Here is an 18,009-nt window from a genome sequence, read left to right on the forward strand (position 1 = left end):
AAGTAAATAGCCAGCTGCCAGATGGTGTCTGGGTCGAGGTGGGGTATCACGTGACGCCCCCTTCATCCCTGAGCCCGCCCAAACTGTCAACGTGGTGATATCTGGAGCCTCAGCCAAGCCACCTTGGACAACCCACGACCACCCTCCTCCCAACCAGTCGCCCAAGATGAGCTACGGCAAAAAGGACGAGGATGCCGACCTGGGCCTGGTCAAGGTGGATCGTACCCAGGTCTTCCAAGAAGGTGAGCCAGCAACAATTGGCGCCATGGCTCCCACGACACGGAGCTCAGCTAACCTGCCGGGCAGCGCGTCTGTTCAATAGCTCACCGATCCAACCTCGACGATGTCGCATTCTCCTGACCAAGATCGCCCTGCTGCTCTACACCGGCGAAAAGTTCCCGACCAACGAAGCTACGACACTTTTCTTCGGAATCTCAAAGCTCTTCCAGAACAAGGATGCCAGTCTCCGGCAGATGGTCCACCTTGTCATCAAGGAGATTGCCAACTCCGCCGAGGACATCATCATGGTCACCAGCACCATTATGAAGGATACCGGTGGTAGCAGCGACGCCATCTTCCGCCCCAACGCCATCCGAGCTCTTTGCCGCATCATTGACGTTCGTCGGCCACCCCACACAACCGCTCCGTCGACACCCTGACTAACCTCACCGCCTACAGGCTACCACGGTGCAATCGATCGAGCGAGTAATGAAGACTGCGATTGTGGATAAGAACCCCTCTGTCTCTTCCGCTGCACTGGTCTCCTCCTACCACCTGCTCCCGATCGCCAAGGAGGTCGTGCGCCGATGGCAAAGCGAGACCCAGGAGGCCGCCGCCTCGACCAAGTCCAGCGGCGGCTTCTCGCTCGGATTCTCGTCTTCCAGCGGCCAGATGCCGATGAACAACTCCACCATGGCTCAGTATCATGCGATTGGCTTGCTCTATCAGATGCGCATGCATGATCGCATGGCGCTGGTGAAGATGGTACAGCAGTTCGGCGCCGCGGGTGCCATCAAGAACCCCGCCGCCACCGTCATGCTTGTCCGGCTTGCCGCCCAGCTGGCGGAGGAGGATGCCTCGCTGCGTCGACCCATGATGCAGCTTCTCGACGGCTGGTTGAGGCACAAGAGCGAGATGGTCAACTTCGAGGCGGCCAAGGCTATCTGCGACATGAGAGATGTCACTGACAACGAGGTCACCCAGGCCGTTCACGTCCTGCAGCTGTTCCTCACTTCTCCACGTGCCGTCACCAAGTTTGCCGCGCTCCGAATACTTCACAACTTTGCATCATTCAAGCCTACCGCCGTCGCCACTTGCAATCCCGATATTGAGCTCCTGATCTCCAACAGCAACCGCTCGATCGCCACCTTTGCTATTACCACGTTGCTTAAGACGGGTAATGAGGCTAGCGTGGACCGACTGATGAAGCAGATTTCGGGCTTCATGTCCGAAATCACCGACGAGTTCAAGATCACGATCGTGGAGGCAATCCGCACGCTTTGCCTCAAGTTCCCCAACAAGCAGGCCGGCATGCTGACTTTCCTGAGCGGCATCTTGCGCGACGAAGGCGGTTACGAGTTCAAGCGCGCGGTCGTGGAGAGCATGTTTGACCTCATCAAGTTCGTCCCCGACTCTAAGGAGGAGGCGCTCGCCCACCTCTGCGAATTCATTGAGGACTGCGAGTTCACCAAGCTGGCTGTCCGCATCCTTCACCTCATCGGACTGGAAGGCCCCAAGACTGCCCAACCGACCAAGTACATTCGATACATCTACAATCGCGTGGTTCTCGAGAACGCCATTGTTCGAGCAGCCGCCGTCACAGCTCTGGCCAAATTTGGCGTTGGCCAGAAGGACCCCGACGTCAAGGCCAGCGTCAAGGTGCTCCTCACACGATGCCTGGACGATGTTGACGACGAGGTGCGCGACCGCGCTGCTCTGAACCTGAAGCTTATGGGTGAGGAGGATGATGAGATGGCCCGTAACTTTGTCAAGAATGGTACGTACTCGGTTCTCAATGACCATGGGCTTAGGCTGACTGGTGGCAGACAACATGTTTTCTCTCCCAGCGTTCGAGCATCGGCTTGTCATGTATGTCACGTCGGACGACAAGTCCGCGTTTGATGATCCCTTCGACATCAAGAACATCCCTGTGGTCACCCGTGAGCAAGCCGACGCCGAGGACCGCACCAAGAAGCTCACCGCTACCGCCCCAACATTGAAGGCGCCCAAGGTGGGCCCGACGAAGGCGCCTGCCACCGGAGCGGAGGCCGCAGCCACTGCTTCTGCCCAGGCTCAGCGCTACGCCGAGGAACTCATGCAGATCCCCGAGATGAAGGAGTTTGGCTATGTCCTGAAATCGTCGCCTGTTGTTGAGCTCACAGAGGCTGAGACTGAGTATGTGGTGGCGCTGGTGAAGCACATCTTCAAGGAGCATATCGTTCTTGAATACGAGGTTAAGAACACGCTGCCTGATACTGTCCTCGAGAACGTTTCTGTGGTCGCCACGCCATCTGAAGAGGACGAGCTGGAGGAGCTCTTCATCATTCCGGCGGAGAAGCTGGCGACAAACGAGCCCGGCAAAGTCTATGTCGCGTTCAAGAAGGTCAACGGCGAGGGCTCGCTGCCGGTCACATCATTTTCCAACATCCTCAAGTTCACTAGCAAGGAAATCGACCCCTCGACCAACGAGCCCGAAGAGACAGGCTACGACGACGAGTATGAGGTCTCCGAATTTGACCTTGCTGGCGCCGACTACATCGTTCCGACATTTGCCAGCAACTTCAACCACCTCTGGGAGCAGATTGGCGCCTCCGGGGAAGAAGCAGAGGAGACGTTGCAGCTCAGCGGTCTCAAGAGCATCGCCGGTAGGTCTCGATGCGAATGGAAGATGAAGAGATATACTGACAAGATTTCCAGATGCAACGGAGCAGCTGGCAAAGACGTTGTCACTACAGCCATTGGACGGCACGGACGTGCCCATCAATCCGAGCACGCACACACTGAAGCTTTTGGGCAAGACGGTTGGTGGCGGTCGTGTGGTGGCTACGGTACGGATGGCCTTCTCTTCAAAATCGGGCGTGACGACAAAGATTACAGTCCGAAGCGAAGAGGAGAACGTGGCAGCGTTGGTGATTGCATCGGTGGCATAAAAGGAGGGATGCAGGCGTTGAGGATATTAATGTATGACGGTTAGAAGCCAGTCCGAGCCCGTTTGAGGCTTGGAAATGTCACGATGTTTCTTCTTTACAAGCCTGTCTTGAAGTGCGTGCCGCGTGTGACGTTAAGCAACTCCAAGATAAGGCGCGCTACTGATGATACCAGAAGACTCAAGGGGCGATGGACACGGGTTCATGACGTGTTAATGCCAGTTACCCCCTGCGCTACACGGAAACGCGTATCATTCACCTTTTCACACACGTACGAAGTCACAAATCCTCCACCTTGTAGACTTGGTAGGCTGGCTCCTCGTATGGGTGTACGCTGTCGCAAATAGTTAGAGCAAGATACTCGTGGCGGCATCTTAAAAAAGACGAACGATTTGAGGGCCTCGACGGCCTTGCGTGCCACGTCTCGGCTGACGCAGAGTGTCTCGACACGCGTCTCTGGCGTCTCCTCGAGCGCACCGACGGTGCCGATGTGCGGGTTGGCGGCGTCGCCTGGTCGGAACTGGCCCGTGCCGGTGGCGGACCAGCAGCACTCGGTGTAGTTGCCCGCGCCGGGGTAGCGCCCAGCGCCGGCGGCGAAGATGGCGGCCTTGCACACGGCGACGGCTCCCGGGGGTGCGTAGAAGACGAGGGTGTAGCGTGCGAGCGACGACGGCGACGCCATGGCGCGGATGGGGAAGGCTTGCGTTGGCGCGTTCGATGGAGTGAGAAGATGGTCTGGGTTCGGGTTAAGGGAGTGAGGGTGTTGTTGACGGCTGGGTTGGGTAATAAAACTTGAGGGGCTCGCGGGATTGAGTTAGGCAGGAAGTATCCAAGCAGCGTGAGGCAGCAATGGTGGCGTGCATTGACAAACAATTTTGTCTACACCCTCTTGAAAGTCACTCCTCCCCGGTGACGCGACCGTTTATGCGTGATGTAACACTTATTGGGGCGATCGATCCCCTCGGCCAAAGTGGTTGCATTGAACTGCATAGGAGCACCGCTGTGCAGGGTAGCGGCGATATTTGGACATTGAACAGCCGCATCGTAGAGCAGGATCTCTTTGCTTCAGCCTTGCGATTTGTTCGATAAGAACGCAGCGAGCGACTGAGGCTTCTCTGACCTGCTACCCACTCTCTGTATAAGCGGAAGCCGTGCCGTGCCCTTCAGAAGTGAAGCTCTTCGTGGGCCACATGCAGCGATGCCCACTGTACTTCGTACATGGGCGCAAAACGCCACACGCAAAACGGACACACAGATATTCCCAACAAAAAAACTGTCATGGCCGCATATCGCCAGCCCGCCTCGCGCACGTACGGAAAAACAGGTCCGTCACACGGGCGTTGCCATTCTGGGGTTGTGTCGCGAGGTCCATCTCACGTGTCGAGCAACGGGCGAGATTGTGGCAGCGAAAGAGTGTGTGCATGCACATCGTGGTAGCGCTCACGTTGCCTCGGCCGAAAAAGGGCCCCCCCCCCTTTCCCCCCAGGTGTCTGTCTGTCTGTCTGCGGGGTTTGCGCGCGAAAAGTGCTGTGGGGAGAGAGGGCTAGCAAAAGTATAGGCGCTGATCGAGCGGGAGACGGAACCATCTGTTGGGCGCAACGCTCCGACGTGCGCCATGTCTCCCCACGGTAATAAGACGCGCAGTACAGCGCGCGACGCCGCTGCCTTCCCGGCCGTCCCTATCTTTTGTCCGTGGCGCTTGGCCTTGCTTCGAATCTCGTAAAAGGATCGCCGTCTCAATCCATCGGCGTCGATTTTGACTCCTTACCCACGACTGGTCAGGGGCGCGCTGCTGTTTTTAGCTCTACCTCTGGACGACTTGTATCGGTACACGCTTGCGCTGCAGCGGGAGCTCCAGACGCTTGGGACAGGTGTGTTTCACAGCCGAAAAAGACGACGTGCGCTACGAGTTCTACGACACGCTACCAGGGACGTCGAAGGTGGTGGGTGTGCCAGACGAGTCTAGCGACACACGCGGGCAAAGTAGGCAGGTACCTGTACCCCCGTGGCCCCCGAGGACCCTGCCCTGGTGGGTGAGGTGCTGTCTGGAGGTGGTGGTGGTAGTACCTGAGATTAGAGGTACCTGCGCCCAGTACGCGAGCTCCGCGCCACCCGTGAGTACCGTACTCACTCGCGCTCGGCCGCCCGCGCCGGGCTGGGCTGCTGTCTCGTCTCCTGCCTGGCGCGACCTCCTGACAAAAACGCCAGATCGTCATCGTCGCCCAGTCAGCCGGTTTCCCTTTCTGCCTCGCGACGACCACGCACTTCAGCAAACAAACACCCACGCCGCACCCGGCAGACAACGACGGTGACGGCCCGCAGCGATAATCAAGTCAGGCACCCCCCTATCCCCCTCGTCTGAGGCCGCCGCGCCCGCGCCGGCACTCGTGACGACAACGGGCTGCCGCCATGAACGCCATCCAGCAAAAGTGCCGGCCCAAGCACCAGGTGCTGGTGCTCAAGTGCTACCCGCGCACCTCAAAGGGGGCCGTCGACGTCAAGCCCAACAGCAGCGAGCTGAGCTACCTGCTCTTCTACGCCACCAATCGCCGCTCTAAGATCCAGAAGATTGGCGCGTTTCTCGAGAAGAAGACGGCCAGCGATGTCTGGCGCATGCGCATCGGGTACGTCCCGTCTTGCCCCTGACTCCTCCTCGCCTTACCAGTACTCCCCGTCTCTGCTTTTGCGTCCTTCAACTGACCGTCATCTGTTGGCAGGAACGTGCAGGTGACGCTCGGCATCCTAGCTGCCCTCGTCGAGAAGTCGCCAAAAGATGTCGCCCTCATCGCCCCCTGTATCCTCCGCGTACTCGACCTCGTACTGCGCTCCGACGACATCACCATGATCGAGTCCTCGCTTCCCACATTCGAGGCCTTTTGCGAGCATCACGGAGCGTCCTCTCTCTTCGCAGACCACTCGTACTTGCAACAGTACCAGGCCATTGTGCGCTCGTACGCGCAGCTGGCGTCGCCACACCATGTGCCGGCCAAGGGCGGCCCCGTCAGCCGTCCCGTCCAGCTGCGCTGGCGAAACGCCGGCCTCGACGCAATCAAATGCGTCGCTTCATCGGATGCCCTGTCGTCGGTCGTCGGTCGCCAGGTCGACGTGATAGTCCCCATGATACTGGAGAATATGTGGACCGACGACGACCACTTTCTCGATCTACTCCATGGCCGCGTGCAGACGGGAGAAAGGTCAGAGGCGGACAAGATGTTTCGTCGGAGGAACAGCGTCAACACGGTCAGGACTGCCGATACGGCGGGCGACACGAACCCACTAGCCATCTCCGGGACTGCCATGGACGTCGACAAGCTTGCCGAGGAAGATATTGGGGTGCTGGCCATGCAGTGCCTCAAGAACATCTTTGTGGTCCCCAACAGGGCTCAAATTCACATGGCCACTTTTTCTCTGCTCAAGTTCATCTCGCAGAAGGTAGCGCAGGGCGAAGACGTGGTTGTGCCCACGGAAAAGGGTGATGAAGGCGACGCTGGGTGGGCAGTCAAAATTTACGGCATTGTCGCAAGGTGGGCACCGGTGCAAGATCGCTATGTCATCCTGGTCGCCGCACTCGAAACGATGATGAAGACGCCCGTCAAGGACGACACCCTCAGACAGCATCTTACCTTAACGGCAATGATGCGGTCCCTGTTGAGATCGGACACAAACCTAATCGGGCTAAGCATGATGGATGTGCTGCTTGGCCTCGTCAAGCAAACTAAGAGGCTGTTTCAGCTTCACAATGGCTCAGCACACGAGGGGAGTCAGAGCGAAGAGAAGACAGACGCCGAGAAGGAGCCCCAGAATAGGACGCAGCGCAAGGGTCTACTCCACCAACTCGAAAGATGCATAGGCGATCTTGCAACGCATGTCTACTACGCCGACCAAATTTCAGACATGGTGTCAGCCCTGGTTAGCAAGCTCAAGCCCGGCCGAACCGCCAGCATTAGCTCCCTTGGCCAGGTCGACAAGCGAGACGCCAACGAAAATGGCGGGCCGGCCTCGTCTAACGTCGACTTGCCAGGCCATCAGTCGCCGCCGTCCGACACGGACTTCTCGTACAAGAGGAGCAAGGTATCGGCGTTGAGGGTGATCAAGGCCATTCTGCTCGTCGCGAATCCAAAGACGCGCATGAGCGGAAACAAAGACCTTTCGCGAAACCGCGTCCCTGTCACGGTCTGGGAGGGGACGCAGTGGCTGGTGCGCGACCCGGACGGTCAGGTGCGAAGGGCGTACGTGGATGCGCTGGCGACCTGGCTGGATCGAGAGACGGTTAAGTCGGATGCAGACGCGCAGGACGACGCCAACCTTCAGTCACGATCGTCCACCGCCAAGCATAGCCGCGATATGCCGAGCTCACGACGAGCAGTGTCAGGCGCGTCAAAGGGCGAAAGGCAGCCGAGAGCGCGGCGCTCGCAATTCTTGCCACTGCTGCACCTGGCCATCTACGACAGTGCACTCCAATTTGTCGACTTTGACAGCGACATTGCATTCTTGCACAACCTACTCACGAGGCTAGTCTTCAGCCTTGGAGTTAACGCGACTCGTTATGGCATTCCCATGATCTATCGCCTTCAAGAAGATGTGCTGGCGCTTGATCAGCCGATTCACAAAGTTCGGATCGCTGCCCTGTGCCATGGTTACTTTTGGGTTCTGACCGAAAAGTTCGACTTTGAGTCGTCCGTAGTTGGTCTGGCCATTCAGAACGAGATCATTCGGCGCAGAAGCAAGGGCTTCTGGGTTCAGGGTGTTCAGGTTCCTCCGCCATTGCTCGACCATCTTGGAACGCCCGGCCACACCGGACCGCCGCCTACGTGGGACCTCAGCGCGCTCGAGACAGAAGAGTTGCTACCTTTCGACGACCGTACGTCTCTCGTTGAGTGCGTTGCCACGGGCTACAGGGAGAGCTCCTTGTCCCCTCCCGCAAGCCCGGCAGCCTCGCCAGGGCGCTCTCACACCACCCCCATTCTTGGATCGAGCATGAATTCGCTGCCTCCGGGTGAGCACGGCCATGATCTCCCCGGCATCTTCCGCGACAACATGCTTGCTGAGTGGTCGAGGGACTCTGCCCTTTCGGCGCTGGCCGAGTGTAAAACCGAGTCCATTACGGGCTCCAAGACAGGCACCACGGGGACCAATCAGAACCGACTCACGATCAATACGGCTGGCGTCAATGGAGGCGGGTACCAGCCGGCGTCGCCGTTTGGCAGCATGCGCAATCTGCGACCACATTCGTCTCAAGTGCATGGCGACCGACTCAACTCGATGACGAACCTCCGCAAGACGAGCATGCGAAGCGCCGTGTCGCCTTCGATCTCCGAGTCTAGCAAAGGAGGCATAGCTTCCGTGGAGCAGTTGAAGATGATCTTGGCCGGCAACGTTTCGCCACAAATGGCGGGCATCCCCGGCGTCGACGAGGACGAGGACGACAGCGGCGATAGCATGGTCAGTTTCGAGTACACCCCGTCAGAAGAGGAGAGCTTCAGCCCGACCACACAACCGGACAACGGCGGAACGATGGGTGATGCGTTGAGCAGGACCGTTTCGGGCTCCAAGTTCAAGGGGCCATTGTCTTCAAACCCTACTTATCAGGTCAACTGCGAGGACGAGGAGGACGTGCCTCCTGTCCCACCGCTGCCGAACCTGAGCTCTTTGTCGAACAAGGGGAGCATGCTGCACGGCGACGTTTCCGTGCACGACTATGCGGCGAGCTCTGTTCGCCGAAACCTCAGCAGCCGTGGTGGAGACAGCGTGCGAGCCAAGTCTTTGCGGTCTCGAGAGGACGGCCGGGGTACGGACTTGCAGGATCTTCTTCGTGGTATCGATAGCAGGGCTGGAGAAGGCAGTCTCGGAAATCTGACGAAGCCACCCTACTAATGTGCGGTGACAGAGCGAGAGTGGAGGATAGTTCAACAATTGGAGAGGCGGTCAACAACTGCTTCGAGAACATGGTACGATACGGAGTACATGTTATAAGGATTACGCGGGGGTCGAGGAGGGAGCACATGTCCCCGTGGATAGAGGACAAAGAGGCCACGGAGAGTACGCGGTAAGAAGGAGGTAATATGTTGCGCATGTATGAATAGGACTGTGGTCTGGTGATTTGCATCCATCTTCGGGTGTACAAAAGTCCTTGCGCAACGAAGTAATGGAGGCCCGAGGGAGCCAGAGGCCTTGCGGAGGACGGGGATATACCTTTGACCAAGCCAGTAGCGTTGCGAGCGATTAGACCAGCGAATAACCACATTGTGCCATCTCACGAGCTTGCGCCTTGAACAAGCAGAGCAGCTCGGAGGAACAAGTACGAAGTACTGCAATCTTCATGTTGGAAGTCGTGTCCGATGTCCCTGCCTCCTGCACGCTATATACGCCGTGTGACAGGTCGACGAGTGGTACAGCCGGACGCCCGGTCTGCCACCCTGCATGGCTGGGGACGCGGTGTCACGATGCCGGCAAAGGTGTCGTTGGAAGCGGGGAGGCAGGCTCCCGCGGATTGGCAGCAAGGCAGCCGCCTCGGCCGCCGCCCCATGCCCAGGTGAGGAGGAGGTGGTGGAGGGGAGGGTTACGAGCTGGAAGGGCGTTCCTGCCCGAAGAGCTGGCTGCGGCGAGCTGATGATGCTTTACCACCGCTACTACGGTACGGTACTCGGTGAGCGCGTAACGGTTACACGGCAGGAGGCGGATGGGCGGCTCGTTTCGCTGGGGCGTTTGGACGGACGGATGGGGTCGTGGGGAGGGGGGAGGGGTATCGTGAGATGATAGGGTGGGTGCCTTTAGGTAAGGCATACATGTATGTATGTATGTATGTTGTACGAACCAACTTAGATGCCAGAGAGGTAGTAGCAGTGGGGAGGTTGCCGGTGGGATGGTCATGTTGTGCGGGGGATACGAAGTGGTTGCATGGATGGAAATTGGGGATGTCGTGGTAAAACCTTGGTGAGGGTTTAAGTGCCGTATAAGCGATTGTACCCTTGACCTTGTGCGAGATGTCCGCCGGGGGTAAAAGAGGGGGGGGGGGTTGCACCATGACGTACGAGGCAGAGAGAGAGAGAGAGATATGCCGTCAACGAACATACATATTACTATCATGTACACGCGCTTGGTGCCGTCCCTCCCATCGCGTGGGGACATTTCTTTGGCTTTCTACGAATTGGGTTCCCATGCAAGCATTTGCATGTTACGAATGAGGCTGCACACGTATATGTCTCCATCTCTCTCTGGGCTATCTGTCTCTCTCCTTCTGTGTGCCGGCCGCATACCGGATTGGGCTGAATGTGAGATATGAGGCGGGCCGAGGGACGTGTCGTGCATGGCTGTGCACATATGTATGTACCAGAAACGTGAAGTGATGGATGTGACGTGGACGACGCGTATATGCGGGCGGTCTAGTCTGGTCTGGTGATGTGGCATTGTATCTAATGGACCTCAGGGCGAGCGGTCAGTCGTCGGATGGCATGGCATCGTGGCCGGGACTGGAGGAACGACATGGGTCGGGTAATGTTGAGTTGAAGATCCGGGCGTGGGGATGTTGATGTGAGGAGTCGCACATTGGAACCACGCCGACACATGCTGCGAGTAAGCGGATAGTCCCAGGTTTCCCATGAACAAAAGAGTGACGTTCCTGAAGCTAGAGAGGTTATGCTGCATTTCGTACCCGAAAAGTACGCGCGCCTCGTCCGTCTGGCACTGTCACCACCGGCAGCATCCGTCTTGTATCCAAGTTCCAACAAGGCCGGAACCCCCCCCCCCAATATTTAGCCGCACACGACCTTGTACTCCGCCTCGATCATTTCACAGGGATTGCCATCGTGCTCACACTGCATGCCTTGTTATCATCGGAGGGGCGGGGCGGGGCGGGGCGGGGAGCAAAGGGAGGAATCGGGCTTTTTCATAGATTTGAAATGGGGACTGGAGGACGGACGGAGGTAGGGAGGGAGGGAAGGAGGTGGGTTCGCCTACCAAGCCTTCGCTACACTGCATCCATGTGTCCCACGAGGGCGCGCACTTGTTGATCACGTTGTACCGAGCAGACGCTGTAAGGGTGCATACGTGTTGCCCTCCTATGACATAGCACCTCTGTTTATTCGGACTGGTTTAGCAAATTCCCATCCCATTGACGCTCGGCGCATGCACGACAAGGGAGAGAGAGAGGGAGGGAGGAGAATCCCAATGTTATTGGGGGCGGGCAGCCGCGGGGGAGGGCGGACCTGTAGGGAGCGGGAAGACCAAAGAAGAAGAAGGAGAAGAAGAAGAAAACGTACGGCAGACACCTGCTTGGTTTTTCCATGTCCAGGCAAAGCGAATGCAAGGAGCGAAAGAAGTAGTAGTTCCTGGTGCATGATGGCCGGATCCTGAATGTTCAATCGCGGGCGTGAAAAGCCGTCCCAAACGGCGGCGCGTGCGCGATCGAGGGGCGATAAAGGTAGCGTGCGTGAGAAGAAGGCAGGACTTTCGGAGTTTTTCCAGATGTTCAGTCGGTATGTTCCAGTCAGATGTTGTTGTTAGAGTCGGAAAGGCGAACACAATCACCTCCCTTTGGCCACAGCAGACGTGCATTATATACGTTGGATGGAAAGACCTATGTACGTAAGATCACAAATGGAAGACGATAATGTGTTGTCATGTGTCAATTGATTCTGTATCAATATGCCCTGTGTTATCCGAGCATGGCTCTTGCGTCAGTCAACTTGGATCGGCCCGTCTTCTTTTTGTCATATTTTTGTCACCAAAAAAGTCGCTGGCGGTTCTCACGATACACGAGGGCACGACGATACTGTCTCCAGTCGAGATAGGAGATCCGGCACCACTCATCAAGGAAAAGGGGCTTTTCCGGGCTGGCCTGATTATGTCTACGATGCTCATGCTCAGGCCTATTTTCGAAAACCGAATCTCGTCGCCCGATTTGGACGCAGCAGGGCGCGTATTCGAAACCGCGTGGTTGTGCTGCAGCCTGGCCCATGTGCACGGCCCGTTGCCGCACATTTGATGAAGGACGCCATATCCTCAACATACGCAACAGGGGGGGGGGATGAGGAAAGTGGTGATATCCTGACGCCAGCGTGATTTGCGTGACTGCGCATTGTTATTAAAGACGCGGGATTTCGTAGCTTGAAGTCTTCCGCGGCGGAAAAGTGTCATATAAATTCTTCAAACCGGGCCGAGCCGGTGATGTGGCGTCGACTTTGAGCAGCTCTGAGGAGATCAATGGCTCATGTGCCGCGCGCCCAATCTATTGGATTTCTGGCTCTCCCTAGCTGTCAAAGTAAAGTGCCCGTTGCCGCCGATTGTTACCGGTTCCACGTCAAGTCGAAGATGATAAGACGTTTTGCGCGTTTCTTCGGTCCAGAAGAGGTGAGTTTTAGCACGCAGGTACACTCGAGTACTTTACATCGTACAATACACCCGGCCGGCGTTGGATCGGCCGCCTGATCTGATACCGGATGTGGGAGCCCCCTTGCTTGTTATTGCTGGCGCCGCGCTGCCCACGTGGGGATGGATGGCGTGTGGCTTTGTCAAAAAGTCAAGCCAAGTCAAGCCAAGCCAAACCAAGCCAAGTCAAGTCAAGTCAAGCAAGCAAGCAAGCACACGGCGGCGGGCACATGCAGATCAAAACGGGTTTGCCTGCCTGGGGCTTTCGTGTCTTCCTGCCTGAAAGCAAGGAAAAAAGCAATGCGACTCTGCAACGGCCGCGGCAAACGTGCCTGACCTGATACTCTTTTGCTTTTTTTAATCTTCAGTCTTTGTTGTCACTTCCCTTTTCGTGCGTTTCCCTTTTATGCTTTCTTTTTCTTTTTGGCGGTGGTGAGGCGGGAGCTCGACGTTAGCATCGGGCGCCAGTGGCGACGCGCATAAGTGCCACAGGGGGGAGGGGGCTTGGAAGAAGTGCCGGTGGCAGTGGTAACTTTGTATGAACGGGCCTTGCACAAGAATGGTAGTTGTTTGTCACTTGGTTGGATGGTTGGGTGGGTAGGTTAGGGTTACGGGGGAAGAAAGGGGGGGGAGCGTTGTTGTCTGTTGGCCGTGGGCAGGGGCGAAGAAGAAGATGTTGGGGTGGGTGGTTAGGTCGCTTGTTGGATGCCTCGTGTAAGTGCCTTGCCGCAAGACAAGCCAAAAGATAAAAAGACTCTCTGTCAGCGCCGTCGACTGAACGGGATGAATGGGCCGTGGAGGCAGGCAGGCAGGCAGGCAGGCAGGCAGGCAGGCAGGCAGGCAGACCAACAACGGCTGGAGCCCAAGATGTGCAACTGGGTAGTTGACCGGTAGTCGGCGCATATGCATGCCGTGTACCTTGCAGCGAGGTCATGGGTTGGTGGTGGTGATGGTGGTGGTGGCGGGTGGCGGCGGCGGTCATGTCATTACACCAATAGTGGCTTACTGTCGTTGCTGGGTTTCCGTATTGCGACGATATGTGGGGTTCGTCGACCGACCAACCTGGTTCTTCCTGTCTGGTACGCGTCTTCGTGAGATTGGCCTCAGGTTCCCACCTCCTAGTGCCCTCAGCAAAGCAGTGCTCACCTGTGCTGCGTCGTGCCAGTCCTAACGTGTGGCTCAGAAGCATAGTATGCGGGGCATAGTGACAAATTATCAGACGAACACGAAGACATACCAGGCAAATGAGGTTAGCATTCCCCAACATGGGGTGTTGAATGAGATTGGCGTTGAGCAACTTGTCCAACAATCATTCATCTATTCCTGTCACAAACAGCAAAGCTACATAGGACACAAGACAAGCATCTATTTCCGCTCATCGAGCTCCACGCAGGCGCCGCGTTTCTCGTTCATGCCCTCCTCGTCCAGGACCTTGCTGTCGCTATCCATTCCTGCCACCTTCTGCTCGAAGTCGCGCCCGCGCCTCTCTGGCCCTAACATAGTTGAGACGATGATGCCGAGAGCAATAATAGCGGTAGCAATGCCCATGGTCGGTCCGTACGCCTCGACCCTATCGCCATTCTTTATTGTGACAAACGTCTTCTCGGCAATAGCGTTTACGATTTGTGCTGAGGGTGACGAAATCATATTGCCGAGCTGGTACGTCACGCCGGGAAACGTCGACCGATATGCAGTAGGAGATAACTCGTTGAGGTGGATAGGGACAACGCCCCAGGCGCCCTGAACGAAGAATTGCATAAAGAATCCTGTAGCGCTAAGAGCACGCTGGCCTTCGGGCAGGATCCACGCAGGAATAAGTATGATAGAGGCGAGTGCTGAAATAATAATAGCGCGCCGGCGGCCGACGAACTGGCTGAGGTAACCAATAACGCAGCCGCCAATACAGGCGCCTGCCTTCATAAGTATAGACGCCTGCGATGCGCCTGTGTTATCTAGCTCCTTTTGCGTGAGCATAAAAGTCGTATATGAGTCTTGCGATGTATGCGAGTAGTAGTTGAACCATGTCATGAGAGTGATGCAATAGAGGCACATCTTCCACTCTTGGCCGAGCATTTTCTTAGTTTCGTGCCAAAAAGCGCCCGGTGAGGTAACCCTCTTGCCAGTCCTCTTAGCCTCGATAAATTGCTTCGATTCGGGGAAGGGAATACGCAAGAGGCCGACAGTAATAGAGATTCCGGCTGATTTGGATGTCAGTAGGACGTTGTTTATCACTTTCTTTCATCAAGCCAATACACACCTCCGATCCAAAAGATCGTCTTCCACGACTCCACGCCACCGCCCACGCCTAGGTTAGCACACGCAGCTAACACATAGCCAAACGAGTAGCCTTGTTGCAAGATACCGGACATAAGGCCCCGCGCATTAGCTCTATGAGTCTAGTTTAGCATACCCCTATAAAAGTAGGCTGATATAAATAAGCGTAGGAGACCTACGGGCAGTGCTCAAGAGCCATAGCAATAGCGTTGCCATATATACCGCCCATAAAGATGCCGAAAAGACTGCGCACAGCTAGAAATTGGGTGAAAGTCGAGCTATAGATGGTAGCAATCTGCAATAAGCCTAGAATAATCATATTATAGACCATAGGCCATTTACGCCCCCACCTATCGCCAGCGAGACCGAATATAGCTGCACCAGCGGAGCGGAGCAATAGCGTTAGAGTGATGGCGGTACTAATATCCGTCTTGGAGCGGTCATAGTACTTAGATAGCTTAACGGTTTGGATAGAGAGGGCGTGAAAGTCGAACGCATCGGCTGTCCAGGAGCAGAATCCGACGAGGAAAAAGAGCCAATCGCGGGCTGATAGCTCTGCGAAGAGGCGAATCGGATTGACGAAGCAGTCGGCCTCGTGCCACTCACAGCGCGTCTCGCCATATTCATTAGATACGACGACACGTTTCTTCCAGATGAAGAGGTCGCGTAGAGACTGCTTGGCTGTCCCTATGATGCCCTGGGCGAGGTCGTCAGCCGGCTCAACTTGCATCGACATGGTCACTATGACGAGAATAGAAGCGATGGGCCGTCGTAATCTTTGAGGAACGAGAGAGAGTATGCAGTGGAACTCAGAGCCAGGTCTGGCACATTTTCGGGGCCGACAACGCGTTTTATATACACCCGTCATAGATTAATATGGTGCCTTGCTTGTTGCTCTCAAATCCGCCCGGAGACTTCGGATGAGTTTACGACATTTTCCGAAGCACGAACAGGGATGTGAGTGTGAGAGATCAAAATTACAAGACGAAGCTTCTTTGATTTTGTTTTGGGAGGGGGGGAAGCCATGAGGAGAAGCTGTCGAACTGATAGACGATCGAGAGGTTAGGCTGAGCGTGGATCGTGGCGTGAAGGAGGCCACCATGTACGAGCCACACCGCCAGTTCGTGGAGTTGCTCTCGGAACCGGGCAACCCAGTTCACCAAGCTGTTTCACCCACGGCCGACGGACAGATCCGGGGCTGGCTGCCGCACATGGTGTCGTGCTAGAATTTGGTGGAGGAAGGCCGCCTACCAAGACAGCCTTGCGTAGAGCACCAGACGACAACACGATCCCGAAGGGCGATCCCATGGGGTAAGGTCCACCTTGACAACATCCCTGGCGTAGTAAACTGACTCGCACAAGCGGACCCACTTCCCCAGGTCCAGTTTCCTGCGACAGACGCTATTGCGAGACGTGATTGACAGCAAAGCCCGACAAGGGACTGGGTGTTGCATCATTGGGCAAGGTGACAAGCACACAGAGCTTCGCCTTCTGGACGCTGACCCGACCGCTAGGACATGTGGCGTTCATCACCCTCGGGGACTCGACATACCTGAACGTCGGGTTGGGATTGGGTGATACGGAAGAGCCCTTGCCCACTCTGGTGCGCGGAAGCGGTGGCGTTAGGTATCGCACTGCCTCACGTGGATCCCTTGGACCTACCTCTTACCGACCCCCGCTTCCCTACACGCAAGTTAGCATTACAGGACCTTGAAAGGAAGTCAGGCGTTTGAAAAGCAATCTCCACACGATTTTGCAATCGAAATTTAGTTATCGCGGCCCTGAAATATACTGGCGAAACGATGGTATTTGCCCAAATGTCTACGGCAATTTACTCAACACTTACAGTGTCGTAGAGCTGGAGCGTTGGGCGTATCGAACATGAGCTGGCTGCGACTAACAACATGCGCCGCATGCTGGCTGGGGCGCATTTATTCGTACACTGGGTTTCCGCAACACATTTTCTGATGATCTGTCGCACCACTGGATGAACTAAGGTCGTACCGGTTAAGTGCATACGGGGCGTGCAGCAAGCTTCATGTCTCGCCTGCTCACAAGAGGAACGTGGGAACGAGCAATGGGCAGAGAAGGAGCAATCAAGATCACGATCAATACGCTCAAGTAACTGTCCTTACACCCATCCTTCTATCGAGACACCGATATCCCCATCGTACGTCTGACATGATTACCCGATGTACTCCGCTGCCTTTGCATAAGGGGACTGGACCCAAAGTGAGTTTGTCTCAGTAGGCAGTGCTCAGCAGACTATATCCTGGCCTTCCATTGGCCCGGGACAGTCGTGGCGGAAGAGCGCCCATGCCATTTTGAGTGTGCGTTAACGACGGCCTGATATCAAGTCGACTGACCAACGGACCAAGTCCAATCGGCTCCAGTTGAATTGCGGATTAGTGACACATTCGTGCTCCATGACTATGACGCTAGCCGACGACGACGTGAACGTGCCGCAGCGCTGAGGCAAGGGGCTAGCCACCCTTCTTGTGCGTCATTTGGAACTCGATTCGGCACACCAGAGGTCGACGGCCCAAATTCGTCCTTCAAAGGGCTGGTTCAAGCCATTAAAATAGGGATAAAAGCAAAGGGGAACTGGAAGACGATTTCCGCTCTTGCACCTAACATTTAACGAGAAACGGTATTCCTGTTTTGGAACTGCCGACAATTATACGTTTCGTATTCAGTTTTCCATTGCACTTACATCCAAGAATGACTCCCAACAGGGTTGGAGTGTTTACTGACAGGGCTCCTACACTCCGCCCAGGTGTATACACTCCTGCCATTGTCGCCAATGGCCTCGTCTTCACCTCGGGTGTTTTGGGCGCCGATCCTGTCACAAAGCAGATGGTCAAAGGAACAGTCATTGATCGCTTTGTACGTTCAACCCTCCTCGAGCTCCCTGGCGTCATTGTACGACCCGTCATGTCACACCCGCTCCCGACCTTCTAGCAATATGTTCTCCCTGTATAGGTCGGCGCTGACAGATGCTACCAAGCACCAAATAATGCGAAATCTTGGGGCTGTTTTGACAGAGGCAGGGTCCAGCTTGAACGATGTGGTAGGGGTAGACGTCTTCCTGACAAATATCGCCGACGCCGACGACTTGACTCCCGTGTACATGGAGTATTGGGGGGATCTCATGCCTACAAGAACGTAAGTGCGACAAACCGCCTTACTACCCACCACTATCTAATCGCAGCATTATCCTAGT

At 56.1% G+C, this 18,009-nt stretch overlaps 5 protein-coding genes across 5 annotated transcripts; 3 read left to right on the forward strand and 2 right to left on the reverse strand.

Annotated features, from left to right (window-relative positions):
• The first annotated feature begins 131 nt into the window (after positions 1-131).
• On the forward strand, positions 132-3,326 carry SEC21 (coatomer subunit gamma). The gene is made up of 5 exons (XM_047991766.1): positions 132-242; positions 307-617; positions 679-1,996; positions 2,046-2,864; positions 2,917-3,326. Exons 1-5 carry the CDS (start codon positions 167-169, stop codon positions 3,147-3,149), a joined length of 2,757 nt encoding a protein of 918 aa, XP_047847778.1. The 5' UTR covers positions 132-166; the 3' UTR covers positions 3,150-3,326.
• JDV02_010054 (uncharacterized protein) lies at positions 3,185-3,960 on the reverse strand. The gene is made up of 2 exons (XM_047991767.1): positions 3,536-3,960; positions 3,185-3,480 (listed from the first exon to the last, which is right to left on the reverse strand). Exons 1-2 carry the CDS (start codon positions 3,826-3,828, stop codon positions 3,426-3,428), a joined length of 348 nt encoding a protein of 115 aa, XP_047847779.1. The 5' UTR covers positions 3,829-3,960; the 3' UTR covers positions 3,185-3,425.
• A 902-nt stretch (positions 3,961-4,862) lies between these two features.
• Positions 4,863-9,397, forward strand: EFR3 (plasma membrane localization protein). The gene is made up of 2 exons (XM_047991768.1): positions 4,863-5,770; positions 5,864-9,397. Exons 1-2 carry the CDS (start codon positions 5,556-5,558, stop codon positions 9,018-9,020), a joined length of 3,372 nt encoding a protein of 1,123 aa, XP_047847780.1. The 5' UTR covers positions 4,863-5,555; the 3' UTR covers positions 9,021-9,397.
• Positions 9,398-13,877: 4,480 nt separating this feature from the next.
• JDV02_010056 (uncharacterized protein) lies at positions 13,878-15,522 on the reverse strand (the record flags this gene model as incomplete). Its single annotated transcript, XM_047991769.1, has 3 exons — positions 13,878-14,710; positions 14,770-14,900; positions 14,966-15,522. 3 exons carry the CDS (start codon positions 15,520-15,522, stop codon positions 13,878-13,880), a joined length of 1,521 nt encoding a protein of 506 aa, XP_047847781.1.
• A 1,805-nt stretch (positions 15,523-17,327) lies between these two features.
• JDV02_010057 (uncharacterized protein) lies at positions 17,328-17,955 on the forward strand (the record flags this gene model as incomplete). Its single annotated transcript, XM_047991770.1, has 2 exons — positions 17,328-17,672; positions 17,794-17,955. Exons 1-2 carry the CDS (start codon positions 17,508-17,510, stop codon positions 17,953-17,955), a joined length of 327 nt encoding a protein of 108 aa, XP_047847782.1. The 5' UTR covers positions 17,328-17,507.
• Positions 17,956-18,009: the final 54 nt, after the last annotated feature.

This window comes from Purpureocillium takamizusanense, chromosome 11 (genome assembly GCF_022605165.1).
Source record: "Purpureocillium takamizusanense chromosome 11, complete sequence".
Classification (NCBI taxonomy): domain Eukaryota; kingdom Fungi; phylum Ascomycota; class Sordariomycetes; order Hypocreales; family Ophiocordycipitaceae; genus Purpureocillium; species Purpureocillium takamizusanense.

Excerpts from the sequence above, each read along its gene's own strand:
- SEC21 (XM_047991766.1), top strand. The coding sequence starts at position 167 with ATGAGCTACGGCAAAAAGGACGAGGATGCCGACCTGGGCCTGGTCAAG. Across the intron at positions 1,997-2,045 it reads CCGTAACTTTGTCAAGAATG|ACAACATGTTTTCTCTCCCA; the intron begins GTACGTACTCGG and ends GACTGGTGGCAG. Across the intron at positions 2,865-2,916 it reads CGGTCTCAAGAGCATCGCCG|ATGCAACGGAGCAGCTGGCA; the intron begins GTAGGTCTCGAT and ends CAAGATTTCCAG.
- JDV02_010054 (XM_047991767.1), bottom strand. The coding sequence starts at position 3,828 with ATGGCGTCGCCGTCGTCGCTCGCACGCTACACCCTCGTCTTCTACGCA. Across the intron at positions 3,481-3,535 it reads GCCGTCGAGGCCCTCAAATC|CGTACACCCATACGAGGAGC; the intron begins GTTCGTCTTTTT and ends TATTTGCGACAG.
- EFR3 (XM_047991768.1), top strand. The coding sequence starts at position 5,556 with ATGAACGCCATCCAGCAAAAGTGCCGGCCCAAGCACCAGGTGCTGGTG. Across the intron at positions 5,771-5,863 it reads GTCTGGCGCATGCGCATCGG|GAACGTGCAGGTGACGCTCG; the intron begins GTACGTCCCGTC and ends ATCTGTTGGCAG.